This window comes from Protobothrops mucrosquamatus, unplaced genomic scaffold (genome assembly GCF_001527695.2).
Source record: "Protobothrops mucrosquamatus isolate PMUCROS unplaced genomic scaffold, P.Mucros_1.0 scaffold_144, whole genome shotgun sequence".
NCBI classification, from domain to species: Eukaryota; Metazoa; Chordata; class Lepidosauria; order Squamata; family Viperidae; genus Protobothrops; species Protobothrops mucrosquamatus.
Genome location: NW_015386220.1, coordinates 400,950 through 418,689, shown reverse-complemented (window position 1 = coordinate 418,689; position 17,740 = coordinate 400,950). Strand labels below are relative to the sequence as shown.

The 17,740-nt window shown below is 42.4% G+C and overlaps 1 protein-coding gene across 2 annotated transcripts in view; it reads right to left on the bottom strand.

Annotated features, from left to right (window-relative positions):
• Nucleotides 1–14,640, bottom strand: part of ZNF423 (zinc finger protein 423) — a 131,987-nt gene extending 117,347 nt beyond the window's left edge. Inside the window, exons 1-2 of one of the 2 annotated variants that reach the window (XM_015818990.2) lie at nt 11,441–14,640; nt 1,454–1,538 (exon numbers count right to left, since the gene is read on the bottom strand). In XM_015818990.2, coding sequence (XP_015674476.1) covers nt 1,454–1,538; nt 11,441–14,590 — 3,235 coding nt within the window. In that variant the 5' untranslated portion in view covers nt 14,591–14,640. The remainder of the gene's footprint in view (nt 1–1,453; nt 1,539–11,440) is intronic. The other variant, XM_015818981.2, reaches the window with a different exon arrangement.
• Between the last annotated feature and the right edge of the window lie 3,100 nt (nt 14,641–17,740).

Genomic DNA, 17,740 nt, shown 5'->3' with positions numbered 1-17,740 from the left:
GGGTAGGTTGACAGACAGACAGACAGACAGATATAGATGATGATAGAAGATAGATGGAAGATGGAAGATGGAGGAAGATGATGGAAGATGATAGAGGAGGAGGGGGAGGAGGAAGAAGAAATAGATAGATAGATAGATAGATAGATAGATAGATAGATAGATAGATAGATAGATAGATAGATAGATAGATAGATAGATAGATAGATAGATAGATAGATAATTTTTGCCCATCTCACCCAAAGTGACCATGACCCTAACTCTAAGAATCCCAGGACTGCATAAACAAAAAGTGTTCCATGCTGGCTAAAAATCAGGAGTTGCAATCCCAATGCTTCTAAAGCTCTGAATCAAGAGGGCAGAAACAAGAATGGTGGGGGAACAGATGCAATACTAAGGAAGTTCAGAGAGTATTTTGAAATGAACCAATACGTGAAAACTTGATCCATACACAACACCGCAAAGGTAAGAATCTTCTAAACTCTGTCTACACCTGTCCCTCTTCAAATGCTCATCACGTGCCGTATTAATAGAAGAATGTTCAGTTGCTGGAAGAGTCACAACCAAACTCTTCTGCACTGATTAAACACCACCTTAACTATGATATAGAATTCTGGGCATCGCATTTCAAGAAAATCTCAAAGAAAAGGAAAGTAATGCAAAAAGCAACAATCAAAGAACCAGACAGTAAGTGATGAAAATCAGTAAAGATCAGAAATACTCCTCACCCCATCCCCTGCACTCCAGTTAAAATAGAAATGGTATGTTATAAGGTAGAAGATTTTCAAACTCTCATTGTCATAGGAGGAATTTGACTCTTAATTATGTTTGAAATCATATTTTTTGTTAATGGTGGTTTACTGTTTTCTCTGAATCCCCAGATCACCATTCCATCTCCAGAAACCACTGCTTCATGAAGACAAGAACATCCTTAGAAACTTAGCAAATGGAAAACCAGCACAACTTTAGGGTTATCCTGCTACATACATACATACATACATACATACATACATACATACATACATACATACATGCATACATACATGCATACATTGAAGCAACAATCAAAACAGGATATCTTAACTAAGTTTGCTACAATCTATGATTACAAGATATAATCCCAAACCAGAAGAATCAGACATAACTGTTTACACCTAGTATCCTTTCTTAAAACAATAGATCTTTAAGAAAATCAAAAGAAACTACACAATCTTGACCCTTGAACATGACTTAAAGGTCTTAATGTGTACCCCCCCCCCCGAACCACACAGAGGTGAGCTGGCAGAGATGAACTTATAGAGAAAAACTAACCATATCAAAACAGTCCATCTGAATCACACCTAAGCAGAAAATGTCAAATCATTGTCAAAGAATCACAAAATAAAATGCTACAGATTAAATAGAAAAGTTAACAGCCGAGATTAAGCCAAAGGAATCAAGGCTGATGACTTCTTACCAATCATATGATTTGCAACGTGGATCTGTATCTCTCTTTCATTTTCAAAGGTCATCTGGCACTTGATACACTGGTAGGTCTTCTTCTGTTTAAGAAAGGGAGAAGAAAAGTGTAAGGCAAATATTCTTTATTGCTATGCTAGAACTCTTGGTGTTCCAGTATTAACACAGAACTATTTTGTGGCTTTCTGAAATGGTTTGCATTATGGTTTTAGCTTAATCTGTACCATCCTCTTTGGAATTTCAGTTACTATGAAATGCAGGTGATAAGTTCTATACATCAGTGTTTGAAAACCTCCATCAACTTTTCAAATTCCTCCAGCAGCACTACTTTTACAAAAAAAAAAGTACTGTATACACCAAACTATCAGGACTTTTAAGAACGAAAAAGTAAATTGTGTTGGATGGACTCAGAATGGCAATAGGTGTGCCACTGAAAAATCAGAAGGACAAGTTAGAGATAGATCATCACGGAAAAAATACATCTACGTAGGGTAAGTAGATATTATAGTAAGATAGATAGTATAGGGGGTACCTTGCTCAATAGTAGTAACTGTGAGAGGGATCTCGGAGTCCTAGTGGACAATCATTTAAATATGAGCCAGCAGTGTGCTGCAGCTGCCAAAAAGGCCAACACAGTGCTAGGCTCATTAACAGAGGGATAGAATCAAGATCACGTGAAGTGTTAATACCACTTTACAAGGCCTTGGTAAGGCCACACTTGGAATATTGCATCCAATTTTGGTCACCACAATGTAAAAAAGATGCTGAGACTCTAGAAAGAGTACAGAGAAAAGCAACAAAGATGATTAGGGGACTGGAGGCTAAAATATATAAGGAACGGTTGCTGGAATTGGATATGTCTAGTTTAATGAAGAGAAGGACGAGGGGGGACATGATAGCAGTGTTCCAGTATCTCAGGGGCTGCCCCAAAGAAGAGGGAGTCAAGCTATTCTCCAAGGTGCCTGAAGGCAGGACAAGAAGCAACGGATGGAAACTAATCAAGGAGAGAAGCAACCTAGAACTAAGGAGAAACTTCCTGACAGTTAGAACAATTAACCAGTGGAACAACCTGCCTCCAGAAGCGGTGAATGCTCCAACACTGGAAGTTTTTAAGAAGAGACTGGACAGCCATTTGTCCAAAATGGTGTAGGGTTTCCTGCCTGAGTAGGGGGTTGGACTCGATGACCTCCAAGGTTCCTTCCAAGTGTTGTTGTTGTTGTTGTTGTTGTTGTTGTTGTTGTTGTTGTTGTTATTATTATTATTATTATTATTATTATTATTATTATTATTATTATTATTATTAGTTACTGAGTACAGGAATAACAGAATAAGAGAGTTGGAAAGGACCCTGGATGTCTTCTAGTCCAACCTCCCCCTGCTCAATCAGGAAATCCTACACCATTTCAGACAAATGGCTGTCCAGTCTCTTCTTAATGATGGAGGCAAGTCAGGGTTCCACTAATTAATTGTTCTCACTGTCAGGAAATTTCTCCTTAGTTCTAGGTTGGTTCTCTCCTTGATTAGCTTCCATCCGTTGCTCTTCGTTCTTAATCTGATTGTTAAGCTGTTTGCTTCTTTCAACAAAGCCCAGCATCCAGGACCATTTTCTAGGAGTAGAAATAATTCATCCATGAGATGTTTCCAGCTTTATTTTTAAAGTTTGAATGACTTACGAATCTGAAAGCTCGCATGACTTCTGGAAAGCATTAAGATGGGAGTTCACCATTCAATAAAGCTACCACAGTCCAGTCATTCAACTTTGAGTTCAATGTTAATGCAAGACCAGCTTGATCAAATTAACAGCAATACTGTACATTCTGCTCCAAAATACCTGGAAAAATTTTTTTTTAAAGAATGTTTTACTAAGCATTGAAAATATAACACCAGTTGATCTTGGTGTATCTTTCTTTGTTTTTATTACTCTTAGACAGTGGGATTCCCTGTAAGTAAGGACAAGGATGGCAAGCTTAGATTGTTAAAGTGTTCCAAGGGTTTTATTCCTTGCAATAAAACGTTTGGTCTTTAAATAAGAGGAATGTGATTGCAGAAAAAGACATTAAAGAAATTAGACAGTATCCACAGAATAGCATGCACATATTCCTTTTGGAAGTGAAAATATGAATTCTAGGAAATATCAGCAATCTATAATGAAACATGGCTTGGGTTTTTTTCACGCCCTCTTTATTCTTTTTCTCTTTTTCTCATTTATTATGCATTTCCTGTGCCAGGCTACAGAAGCTTAGCTGGAAAAAGCAATGACACTTGCCTGTTTTATTCAAACCGACAAGAGGTTTGTATTTAAAAGTGACAAGGCTGTATCTTCCTAGCAATGACACAAGGACACAATGTCTAGGAATGATTAGCGTCAGTATTAAAATGTAAAGGGTTCATGTCAGAAGGTGAAGAAGTCCATTAGAAGCCCGTTGCTAAAAATTCTTTCTATTTTTATTCCTTGCAGAACAAGTCACTTCGCATTACCAAATGAAACAGCAGAAAGTTTGGCAGCTTGGAGGCAATGTCATGAAAGGTAGCTTGATGTCTGGTGCAGGCATTCGTACAGGTAATCCTTGACTTGCAACTCATTCATTTAACTACCCTTTGACGTTAAGACAGCATTGGGAAAAAAAGTGACTTAGGACTTAGCCTTTCCACTTATGACTGTCACAGCATCCCCACAATCACAGGACTAAAATTTCAGCACTTGGCAACCAGCAGACATTTACAATGGTCATAGCATCCTGAAGGTCATGTGATATGCCTGGAATACGGCATCCGGTTTTGGTCACAACCACATTACAAAAAAGATGTTGAGACTTTGGAAAAAAAAACATGGAGAGAAGAGCAACTAAGATGATTAGGAGACTGGAGGATAAAACGTTTGAAGAATGGTTGCAGGAACTGGTTATGTCCAGTCTAGAGAAAAGGACTAGAGGGGGGTCATGATAGTAGTATTCCAGTATTTTGAGGGGCTGCCCCAAAGAAGAGGAGGGGGTCAACTTATTTTCCAAAGTGCCTGAAGGCAGGACAAGAAGCAACAGATGGAAACTAATCAAGGAGAGAAGCAACCTAGAACTAAGGAGAAACTTCCTGACAGTGAGAACAATTCACCAGTGGAACAACCTGCCTCCAGACGTTATGGTGCTTCATCACTGGAGGTTTTTTTAAAGAAAAGACTGGACATCCACTTGTCCAGAAAGAGGAAAGGAAAGGAAAGAAGAAGGAAGGAAGGAAGGAAGGAAGGAAGGAAGGAAGGAAGGAAGGAAAGGAAAGGAAAGGAAAGGAAAGGAAAGGAAAGGAAAGGAAAGGAAAGGAAAGGAAAGGAAAGAAGAGGGAGGGAGGGAGGGAGGAAAGGGAAAGGAAGGGAAAGGAAGGAAGGAAGGAAGAAAGAAAGAGGGAGAGAGGGAGGAAGAAAAGGAAAGGGAAGGAAGGAAGGAAGGAAGGAAGAAGGAAGTAGGGAGGGAGGGAGGAAAGGGAAGGAAGGAAGGAAGAAAGAAAGGAAGAATGAAAGAAAGAAAGAAAGAAAGAAAGAAAGAAAGAAAGAAAGAAAGAAAGAAAGAAAGAAAGAAAGAAAGAAAGAAAGAAAGAAAGAAAAATTGATTGCGTACTCCTTTCCAGGATGTGCTACACAACTCATTAAAAGAGAATTACTAAATCAAACAAAATTATCTCATCTTCTTAGCTGTAATTGTTTCTCAAAAGCTTCTTTACCATAATACTTTTCCTCTCAGTGTTTACTTTTAAGATATTTTGAGAATTTTTCAAGTCCCAGCTGCTAAGTTTCCAAGATGCACTTGTTAGTTACCGTAATATTAGAATCCAGGGCACTTCCTATATTTCAAATCTGCCTTTCTCTCCCTTCTGAGCCGAGATACCGAGGCACGCTTGCATTTAATCGAAACATGTACTCCGACTGTTTTTAATGTAATCTCAACATAGCTTCTCTCTGACTATACCTTTTTCCCTAATCCTCCACTGTTGGGCTCTGTGTAAAAGGGGAAAAAATCAATAATGACCCAGGAAACAAAAAAAAGAAGAAGAACTGGTCAAGAATTATAGAATAGTAACGTCATTTGGACAGCTCAGTTGGTATTTCACATACAAGGCTGGCTGCGTAAAAACTACATTTTACCTGTTGTATTACAAATCAACAAGAGATTAGAAAACAGAGAACAGTGTGTTGTTCAATCTAGCTTCCCTAGCTATCTTCGATGTACTTCTTTAACAAGCTATTGAAATTTACGCTTCTCCAAAAAATGCTACGAGCACTCAGGGGCCCTTACCTATAATTCTGAAATCTGCTAAAACCTTTAAGCTGACTTGCAAGCAGCCTCAGTCAGAAATATATATATACTCAGAGGCATATATGGATGTCTCCGTGTATGTGCATTCAGAAAGGGACTTCCACAAGGATGGGAATAAGCGTGGGAATTACTAGGTTCCTAACTGGGATGCTGCCAATTTTAACTGAAACATTTCCGACTCCTTGCATCCTTCTAAAGCAGTGTTTCTCAACCTTAACTGTTTTAAGATGCGTGGACTTCAAGTCCCAGAATACCCCAGCTAGCAAGCAATGCTGCCTGGGGTATTCTGGGACTTGAGGTCCATGCATCTGAAAACGATTGAGGGTGGGAAACACCGTTCTAAAGCAGCAGGCAAGGAGAACATGGCAAAAAGCTGTTTCTATCAGCTTTCCAGATACATTGAGCTGACAGCTCCCGTATTTGGCCTAATTGACCAGGACTTGGGGGCATCACCATCCCAATCCATCTGTAAAATATCAAGTTGATGTCTTTTTTTCTGAAAAATAAAGAAATGACAATTTGGGGAGGGAGCTGAATACCCTCCATATGCAGGTGCATTGAGCCTAGAAAAGCACGATGCAACACTGCTCACCAAAGGTGGAATCTTGGATCAAAATGGAGGTGAGCCAATCACGTTCTACTCACACTTTCAAAAATGGAGGTGCTGTGGGAACACTCATCACAATTCAGACTCATTCTGAATTCAGATAATTTGGTACTCCAAGAACAAAGACACTCTCTTTAAAGAAGAAATTTCTGTGAGAAGAACCCACGTTCTTCCTTAACTGATGGACGAGGGGATAGATGGGGAAATAATCAAATTTGCAGATGACACCAAGCTGGCAGGAATAGCCAACACTCCAGAAGACAGGCTTAGGATACAGGAGGACCTGGACAGACTTGAACACTGGGCGCTATCTAACAAAATGAAATTCAATGGTGAAAAAAGTAGGGTTCTACATTTAGGCAAGAAAAACCAAATGTACAGGTATAGTATACGGGATACCTTAATCAATAGTAGTAACTGTGAGAGGGACCTCAGAGTCCTAGTGGACAATCACTTAAATATGAGCCAGCAGTGTGCTGCAGCTGCCAAAAAGGCCAACACAGTGCTGGGCTGCATTAACAGAGGGATAGAATCAAGATCACGTGAAGTATTAATACGACTTTACAATGCCTTGGTAAGGCCACACTTGGAATACTGCATCCAGTTTTGGTCACCACGATGTAAAAAAGAAGTTGAGACTCTAGAAAGAGTACAGAGAAGAGCAACAAAGATGATTAGGGGACTGGAGGCTAAAACATATAAGGAAAGGTGCTGGAATTGGGTCTGTCTAGTTTAATGAAGAGAAGGAGGAGGGGGGACATGATAGCAGTGTTCCAATATCTCAGGGGCTGCCATAAAGAAGAGGGAGTCAAGCTATTTTCCAAGGCGCCTGAAGGCAGGACAAGAAGCAACGGATGGAAACTAATCAAGGAGAGAAGCAACCTAGAACTAAGGAGAAACTTCCTGACAGTTAGAACAATTAACAATTAACAATTAACAACCTGCCTCCAGAAGTGGTGAATTCTCCAACACTGGAGGTTTTTAAGAAGAGACTGGACAGCCATTTGTTTGAAATGGTATAGGGTTTCCTGCCTGAGCAGGGGGTTGGACTAGATGACCTCCAAGGTACCTTCCAACTTTTTATTATTATTATTATTATTATTATTATTATTATTATTATTATTATTATTATTATTGTTGTTGTTGTTGTTGTTGTTGTTGTTATTATTATTATTATTATTATTATTATTATTATTATTATTATTATTATTATAATACAGAGCAGGGTCAGGACAACTGATAATCTGCCTGGAGGACTAAGAGGAGTTAGACCAGGGCTCTTCAAACTTGAAACTTTAAGACTTGTGGACCTCAACTCAACTTGTCGATCTCGTGGATGGCTGAAGAATTCTGGGAGTTGAAGTCTACAGGTTTTAAAGTTGCCAAGTTTGGAATCCCCTGGGTTAGACGAAAGAGGCACAGCCCTTGTTTGCATCCATCAATCTACTAAGAGAATTACTCCTGTTAATGATAAATGGCAGAAGTCAAATATTAGCATATACGCCAATACCTTCGGTAAAGTGTAATTTGGCAGACATCTGAATTCTGATTTTTTTTTTCATTATCTTCTACAAGAAAAAAAAAATCTGCTCTCTTGGGATACAATTTTAACACATTTACTTTGTTGAAGAACTTAAAAGTCTCTCCAGAGAAAAGAGGAAACATGGAAGCGCTTCTTGAAGAGATATACTTAAAAGTAGGTGTGAAGGGGACACCATCCATTTCCATTCGCAGAGACTGTGAGGTAGCCAGAAGAATAGTAGTTTAAAAAAAAAAAAACCTGTGCGGTGAGAGTTTGAAATACTGCAGCCACTGTGTGCAACCACACAAAACTAGAATTAGCCTGCCATAAAAGTCGAGGGCTTTAAAAGTCGAGGTTCTTTAAGAAGAGAAGGGCAAAGTGCAATCAAGAAAGAAAAAAAGTAGAAAGACGGGGACCAGGATAATAAGCGGTTTGGGATGACGAAAGCCCAAGGGCCTTCCACACTGAAGGGAGAGGTGTTTCCATTCTGTATTTTATTCTCTGCAGAATTAGACGTATACCACAGCTGGAGACCGGTCTAGTCACTGATTCACTTGACCTCCAGGGAGCACCGCAGCAAAGCATGGAATCAAACAAAGCAAAAAGGAGCTTTAGCTTGGGATTGTTTCAACACCCCCCCCCCCCAAAAAAAATCCTTTGAACCCAACATATTGCCCCCACTGGCGAAAGCTTCCTGGATGACTGATTCCCAGCTCCATCACAGGAGCTTGCTTTGTCAGGCGATTTCAGACTCACATGAGGGGAAAGACCTTTGGATGGGTGTTGGGCCAGAATAACAGAGTTGGAAGAGACCTTGGAGGTCATCTAGTCCAACCCCCTGCTCAGGCAGGAAAGCCTATACCATTTCAGACAAATGGTTGTCCAGTCTCTTCTTAAAAACTTCCAGTGTTGGAGCACCCACAACTTCTGGAGGCAGGTTGTTCCACTGGTTTATTGTTCTGACTATCAGGAAATTTCTCCTTATTTCTAGGTTGCTTCTCTCCTGGATGAGTTTCCATCCGTTGCTTCTTGTCCTGCCTTCAGGTGCTTTGGAAAATAGCTTGACTCCCTCTTCTTTGGGGCAACCCCTGAGATATTGGAACATTGTTATCATGTCACCCCTAGTCCTTCTCTTCATTAAACAAGACCTACCCAATTCCAGCAAACGTTCTTCATATGTTTTAGTCTCCAGGCCTTTAACCGTCTTAGTTGCTCTTCTCTGCACTTTTTCCAAAGTCTCAACATCTTTTTTTGTAATGTGGTGACCGAAACTGGACGCGGTATTCCAGGTGTATCCCATGACCTTGGGATGCTGTGACCATTGTAAATGTGTGCTGGTTGCCAAGTGCTCAAACTTTGATCATATGATTGTGGGGATGCTGTGACGGTCATAAGTGTAAAGTTCAGCCGACAGGGGAAATTTTTTACCTTTATCTTTTCTTAAACTGAATCTAAATGAAAAAGGCCTAAAAAAAAAAGCTCTTCTCCAGATGATGATTAAATTTCTTTGCCTCCCAGTGACTCTGCAAAGTTCTGAATTAGTGATGTATAATAGGGCTTACAGAGCTTTTCTGAATTCCCATTTTCAGTCTCCACCTTGGAGGCTGAGCAAAGCAGAAAGATTAAAGAACATGGGACAACACATTGTGAGGAAGGTCCCACTATATCATTTTTCCTTCTTCAGGATTCTAAATGTTAAGAGGATCCAAAGGGATGAGATCCCAAAATTATCCAATTATCTTCTCTGTAAAAGTTATTTCTAATTGAAAAAAAAATATCAGTAAGAAATTAATTCTTTACTGAGACGCATTGCTTCCCTGTCCAATAATTTTCAGGCAGATGACAGCAATTTTTAGACATTTTTTCTGCCTAGAAGTAGTTTCCAGAGGAATAAGGTTTTACACAATATTTTTAGGGTGTGGCACTCCATTATCACTTAACCGTGAAACAATTTTTATTTCCAGCATATGATCCAGCCTGTAAGTAAAATCACACGACTTGTCCAAACAGCATCACCACCACCCAGGCTTAACATCAAGAAAAGTTTGTGCTTAAAAGAAAAAAGTGAAAACTGAAATCTATGCTGCTTCATTTTTGCAATTAGGCATTCATACTCAGATTTTTAAGAATAATAATATAATATAATATAATATAATATAATATAATATAATATAATATAATATAATATAATATAATATAATATAATATAATATAATATAATATAATAATATAATATTATATTATAATATAATATAATATAATATAATATAATATAATATAATATAATATAATATAATATAATATAATATAATATAATATAATATAATATAATATAATATAATATAATATAATATAATATAATATAATATAATATAATATAATATAATATATAATATAATAATAATGAAGTTGGAAGGGACCTTGGACGTCATCACGTCCAACCCCCTGCTCAGGCAGGTAACCCTATACCATTTCGGACAAATGGCTGACCAGTTTCTTCTTAAAAAACCTCTAGTGATGGAGCAGCCACAGCTTCTGGAGGCAGGTTGTTCCACTGGTTAATTATTCTAACTGTCAGGAAGTTTCTCCTTAGTTCTAGGTTGCTTCTCTCCTTGATCAGTTTCCATCCGTTGCTTCTTGTCCTGCCCTCAGGTGCTTTGGAGAATAGCTTGACTCCCTCTTCTTTGTGGCAGCCCCTGAGATATTGGAACACTGCTATAATGTCTGTATAAAAGGCATACGTCAATCCAAAATTTTATCCAGTTTCAGCCTTCGCATAGAACTCTCATATATATAGAATTCTACATACCAACTCTAGGCTTTGGAAGAGGCAGATAGACATTTTCAGTACTAAAATAGAATGCAAGTTTCTTCTCACCTGATGGAAACTTAAGTTGTATTTCACGATTTATGATGAATGTATTTTCATGTTGTATATGATCGTGATTACCACTATTACTTGTATGTACACTGAGAGCTTATGCACCAGAAACAAATTCCTTGTGTGTCCAACCACACTTGGCCAATAAAGAATTCTATTCTAGAGGTAGTCCTTGCTTAATGACCAGGACCAAAATTTCAATCACTATGCAATGTGGTTCCAAAGTGCAATGTCACATGACCATATCACTTAGTGACAGCAGTTCCAGCAGCCCCGCCCGGCTACTGTTGTTAAGCAAATCATCGTAGGTCATTAAGCAAGAACCTCAGTAATCATGACTTCCGACTTCCTGCAGGCTTCCCCATTGACTTTGCTTGTGAGAAGCTGGTAGGGAAAGTTGCATCAGGTGATTGCAGGATGTTGTGCTGGTCAAAATTCTGGGCCAATTGCTGAGCACCCAAACTGTGATCACATGACTACAGTGGTGTTGCAACTGCAGGAATTTCAAGGACCAATTGTAAATACCACTTATTTAGCACAATTATGTCCCTGAATAAGTGACCGTTAATTGACAATCACCTGTATACATTTCAAGCATGTAAAGTGTTGAACAGAATACAGATTTATACTGATCATTTCTAATGATATTCATGAAAATCTATGGCAATACTTACTCTGGGAATGGGGGATGTCTGTGTACCCTTCTTTTGGCCACTGGTTTCAGGCGTCAGGTCTCGATGATCCAGCTGGAGATGGCTCTCTAGCTCTTCAGCACTTTCAAATTTGACACTACACTCTGGACATCTCAGACTACCACAAGGTCTTTCGCTAATGTCTGGTACAGTCAGGCCCAAGGACTGTCCATTGGTGCTCCGAGCCATGCAAACAGCACACAGACCATATGGTAGACCATTAACATCCAGTTTCACCAGGTCTTGCTTGTTTCTGAAGTCTTTCAAGCACAGAGCACACTTGTAGAATTTCTGCAAAGCCTGGCCGTTGGGCGATGACGTGGCCGAGCTCCCTACCAATTTTTGCATATGGAACGTTCCGTGGATTTTCAACTCCAGAGTCGAGGTGACTGTCTGCATGCAGACAACACAACGAAACCCGGTGAGGGAATTCCTAAGATCAGGATGCATCTGGCAGTGCTCAATGAATTCCTCTTCACTTTGCAGTGGCATTTTGCAGATCCGACATGTGCCCGTGTCCAAGCTCTTGCTGTGAGTTACTTTATGTTCCGTTAAGGTCAGGAGCGATGGGAAGCGCTCCCCACAAATAGGACACATGTAATGCTTTGCTGGACCCCGATGGGTCTGCATGTGTTCCCGGAGGCCATTCTCTGAGAAAAAGGTCCTTGAACAGATGTTACACTTGTGACTCCCTTTGATGAACTCCGCTTTCTTCCTGGAACAATCATCCTCCCCAGGTCGGATGTTATGATCCCGCAAACGATGGTTCTGCAGAAGGACTTCCATTGTATACGCAGCTCCACAAATATCACAACCGTACATAGGTTCAGAGGCATCAATGTCATCCTCGCTAGCTTCATGGCTATTGGATGTATCTGGGTTTTTGATCAACATGTTCTGGATATCTGTCGACTCGGCCTTCTTGCTGGCTGGTGTCATGCCATTGGCCGTGCCATTCTCAGCACCTCCATCAAAGACACAATGCTTCTCCCGCAAATGTTTTTCGAGCAGAATAATGGCATGGAACGCCTTACTGCAGAATTTGCAGTTGTATTTTTTGCTGTGGGTCGTGATGTGGCACTGCAGCTCCACCTCTGTGCTGAAGGTCTCCCCACAGAAGATGCACTTGTGTGACTTGGCAGGGTTCCCCAAATGGCTATGCTTCACGTGGATCTGGAGGTCCACCTCCTTCCGAAAATCCCAGTTACATGCTGTGCAGCGGTACATTTTCTTCTCATTACTGTGCTTGACTGCCAAATGCACTTGGATGGATACTTTGGAGTCGAAAACTTCTTGACACAGGGTGCAATGGTATAAGACAAACGTATGCATGTCCAGGAGATGCTTCTGCAGATCATCCACCGACGAAAATTGCTTGTCACAGCTCTCGCAGACATAATGTGTTGAGGTCGTCATGTAATGGATAGTGAGATGCTGCAGAAGAGAGTCCTGGGAATCAAAGTCTTCTTTGCACTGAGGACACGACTGCTTCCTTAACAGCAACTCTAAGTGCAACTTCAAATGGGTCTGGAAACTTTCAAAGTTGGAGAACTTCAGCTCACATTGATTGCACGGATATTCGCCATTGGAAACAGAATGGACACTAGCAGAAAGCCGTTGTCTTTTGGGGGAAGAAACTTCAACATCCGAAGACACTGGGCTCTGCTCACCTTTGGACTTTTTATTGTGTGCCAGTGGAATGTTCTTGTGGTTTTCTTTAATATGTTTTGTTAGCTTGAGGATGGAGCCAAAAATGGGCGAGTTCGTGCAATACGGACAGGAATAAACCTCCATAAAAGACTGAGAGGGTTGAACCACAGGAGAATCCAACTTGGAGTTCCCAATGTTGCAGTGAGTTTGCTGGATGTGCTCAGTCAGAGAAGCTTCGGTGAGAAAGCCCATGGAACACTGGTTGCAAAAGAAGGCGTTGTTACCATCTTGTGCTGTGGCTCCCGGCCCACAATGGGCAATACGGATGTGTTCCTGCAGACTGTTGATATCGGCAAACATCTCTGGGCAATAGTTACAGTGGAAAGCAGAGATGTTGCTGAACTGCATCATCGGATAGGCATGGTTTTTATGCACTTTCCGCACGTGTTCGTTCAGGTTGTATAAGGTAGGCATGGATTCAAGGCAAATCTGGCATGTGTGGTTTTGCTGAGGTTTATCTGTATGGATGGTCTTCAGATGGATCTCCAAAACAGCGAGACTGTTAAAGTCGCGTTTGGTGCAATAAGGGCAGCTGTAGGCTACCTTTGACCAAGTCTGGCCCTCTTCCCTTTCCAATGATCTCATTTTCTTTTGCCCCCTCAAGGGTTTCAGGGTCGAGTCAGGTGTGGAGCCCCGTTCCACCGATGCACTGGAATCTGGTGTGGCACTACTCATGGAGGCCACGCTGCCCAAGACGGGATCTGGGCTGATGCTGTGGTTGCTGGAATCAGGCTGTCGATGGCTATCTAAGTGGCAATAAACTTCTTCCACGGAAGAGAACTGCTCAGGGCACATGGGACACTTATGTTTTTTGTTGGCATGAGCTTGGTGGATGTGGGACAGGAGAGAATTTTCATCGGCAAAGACCTCCGGGCAATGGATGCACTGCAAGTCAGCCTTTTCAGACAACTGTGGATGGCGGGTCATGACGTGCTTCTCCAGTTCTTCGGTCTGGCTGAAGGTCTCCTCGCAGTAGTCACACATGAAGTCGTCCTTCTTCCCCTCCTTCTCACTCTTGGCCAGGTGCTCCTTGTTCTTCTTGTGCGCTTGCATGTGGCTTTGCAGGGAGCTGGTGGAGGAGAACCCCCGTTTGCAGACCGTGCACTTGAAGGGTTTGCTTGAGCTGTGGGTCTTCAAGTGGATCTTGAGGTGGTCACTGCGGGAGAAGGCCGCCTCGCATTCGTGGCAGTGGTACTTCTTGTCCCCCGTGTGCAGCTTAATGTGCCGGTCTCTGCTCCTCTTGTGCTTGAAAAGTCGGCTGCAGTAGGTGCATTTGAACGGTAGCTTGTCGCTGTGAATCTGCTCATGCCTTTTAAGGTAGCTCAGGCGAATGAAGGACTTATCGCAAAACTGGCAGGGATACGGCAGGCCGGTCCCCCCTTCCTCGTCTCCGATGCCGAGATCACACCCATCTCCTATCATCTGAGTGGGTGATGCAACATCTTTGCTGGAGGGAGATGAAGCTACCCAAGAGAGTTGTGGGTCGTCTTCGCCATCTGTAATGGGAAAGCAGAAAGGAGATTAAAAACAATTCCCAGTGCATCTGTGAAAACAGGGACAAAGCCAGCCGTTCCACAACACTATGGCCCTTCTGCTACCACCGGCGGTGGGGAGGGAGGGGAAAAGAGAGTGTGGGGGGAAGGAAGGAAAAAGAAAATCCATCGCTGAAGGAAAACAAAACCCAAAAGAACCAACAGCACAAAAGCTTAAAGGGATATTTGAGTAGAAGAAAATAAATTCTCCCCCCTTGCACCAGAACTATCTCTCTGGAAAAAAAAAACATAACAGAAAAACAGCTTCTGTTTCCAGTTGCAGGAGATCACTATTAATGCAAAGCCATTTCTCTTTTCCCCTTGCCCCTCCCAGTTGCCCCAAGCAGGTTTAACACCTGTCTATTCGATTGCCAAGCAATAAACAGCCAGTCAAGAAAAGAGAAGGCAACCAGGCTCAGAGCGACACAAACATTTCGAAGAGCAGCTCCGGCTGCTGCATTAAGTGCTGGAACGCAACCGGATTTCAAATCGTATTGGCTGAAACCAGCAGCTCGGTCCAAAACAAGGAAGGCTAACAATGAGAGAATGCAGCCAGATTCTCTCCCTCTCCCTCACCCACCCAGACACAGACCCACGGAGAACCACCTAATAGAGGTGTCACATAAGCAAGATAGATGTTTCCAAACTGCACCGTGGCACTAAAGCAACCTAGAAATGATGGGTCAAAGCTCAACCTGTCCAGTGGCTTTCCAGCCACCAGTGAGAATCTGGGGATTTTGATTTTATTCTGGAAGCAGGAGAGGCAACTTCTTAGCCGATGCGTCTAACTTTAAAGGTGTTCCATCTCTGCGCTGGGAGGCAGTCGGGCTGCAGTGCCAACCTCGCGCCCTGTGTGTCTGCCAACTCTGCAGTGAGATGGCAGCCACTCCCGCAGTAGCCGGAGATGGCAAGCATTTCTACAGCGTGGCGCCTGGGAATCTGTTTTGGGGGAGGGGAGGAGGTGGGGGATTTTGCCATATTGTGGAATAAGTACCAGAATTGGGATGCTGACTTGATTTAGTCAGGTTGGGTTTGCAAAGGAAAGGAAAAGGGGGTTCAACTGAAATCGATCAAACGTAAAGGACTGCTGACTCTACACAGGTGCATCTTTCTCCCCCAATCCAAACATCAATCACGGCAATTGCTTTACTCTTTCTCATGTCTGCATTGTTCACAAATGCGCAAGAATGATACGGATCCTTGCTCAACTCTTCCCGGTTGCCTCTGCTCTGAGGATCCACATGTAGCAGGAGCACTTAGACAAGGGTAGGGCACCTTGGCTCTTTTATGACTGGTGGACTTCAACTCCCAGAATTCCTGAGTCAGCATGGCTGGTTCAGGAATTCTGGGTATTGAAGTCCACAAGTCATAAAAGAGCCGAGGTTTCCTACCCCTGAGACATATACCACCTCATAGTGCTTTACAGCCCTCTCTAAGCAGTTTACAGAGTCAGCCTCTTGTCCCCAACAACCTGGGTCCTCATTTTATCGACCTTGGAAGGATAGAAGGCTGAGTCAACCTGGAGGCCCATCAGGATTGAACTGCTGTCTGTGGGCAGAGTTAGCCTGCAATATTGCATTCTAACCACTGTGCCCCCTCAGCTCCAGGTATGTTTGTAATCAACTGTTTCTGATCCATTTTACGGCTACCAAACTTCTTCAGGGACTTCATATACTGTCCCTTGCCTCTTTGCTGCAAAATAAGCTTCTCTTCGGAGGTCCACTCCCTACAAAGATTAGGCCCAAACCCTTTGACCTAATGGCACTGTTTCAGGAAAGCTCAGCAGAGGTGGACCTGGCTGGACAAAAAAATATCAAGAGCTCCAACTCCAAAAAGGTCATTAAAATAAAATCCTTTGGGTGCTTTGAAAGCCCTTTTAGCATTGCTAAAAGTTTGCCTTCAATGGAGCTGATGGTCACTGATGGTATTAGGTAGTTGTGCTTTGCTTCCCTGCATGCACCCCTTCCTTCCGTGTGCTTCTTGAAGGACCAACTTAAGAGTCTTAGGAAGAAGCAATGCCTTCGTTTGCCACCTTTGGGTCAAAACCAGGTAAGGGAAGCAACCTGGGACACGAGGTCATCAGAAGAACTATCTCACTCCAGTGGCCCACCACACCCATGCCAGCAGAAGGGGCATGCTGCAGACCCAGTCAGTTAAGGCAGAGGTCTCCAACCTTTTGGGCACCAGGGACCGGAGTGTGTGTGGTTTTGTGTGCTGCCTGCATCTCATGGATGGGTCTTTGTTTGTTTGTGAGGACCGGTTGCTGGCATGCCGCGGCCTTGTACTGGTCCATGGATTGAGGTTGGGGACCCGAGTTAAGGAATTCCAGCTGGTGGGATCCAGGAGAAGAGCCTTTTCTGGTGTGACTCCCACCTTCTGAAACATCATGGACCTGAGAGGGCATCTATACCCACCTTTTTGGACTTCTGAAGGTTCCTGAAGACCTGGCTCTGCTACCTGGCCTAGGGCCCCAATGGGGGTGCATCATTCTGGAGGTGGTTAACCGATTGACATAAGATCCCCACCTCTGTCTTGCTCTCTTCCTCCCCATCTTTGCTAAATTTTAAGGCAGTATTAATGTTAATATTTATTATGTTCAAGTTTTAATGTTTTATCTTGTTGCTTTTGCTGATTGTAAACTGCTTAGAGCAGGGGTCTTCAAACCTGTCCCTTTTATGACTTGTGGACTTCAACTCCCAGAATTCCTCAGCCAAAGAGCACGCTGGCTGAGGAATTCTGGGAGTTGAAGTCCACAAGTCATAAAAGGGACAAGTTTGAAGACCCCTGGCCTAGAGTGACGTCTAGGCCAGATGGGCGGTATATAAGTTTCATAAATGAATAAGTGGCTGTGGCTACCGGCGCCTCGGCATAGTCAGCTGATTCCATCGCTGACTATAGGGGGCGAAACTCTGGCTCCCTCGGATAGGGTACGCAATCTGGGTGTCCTCCTGGATCCACGGCTGACACTGGATGACCAGTTGGCGGCCGTGACCAGGGGGGCGTTCTATCAGGTACGCCTGATTCACCAGTTGCGACCTTT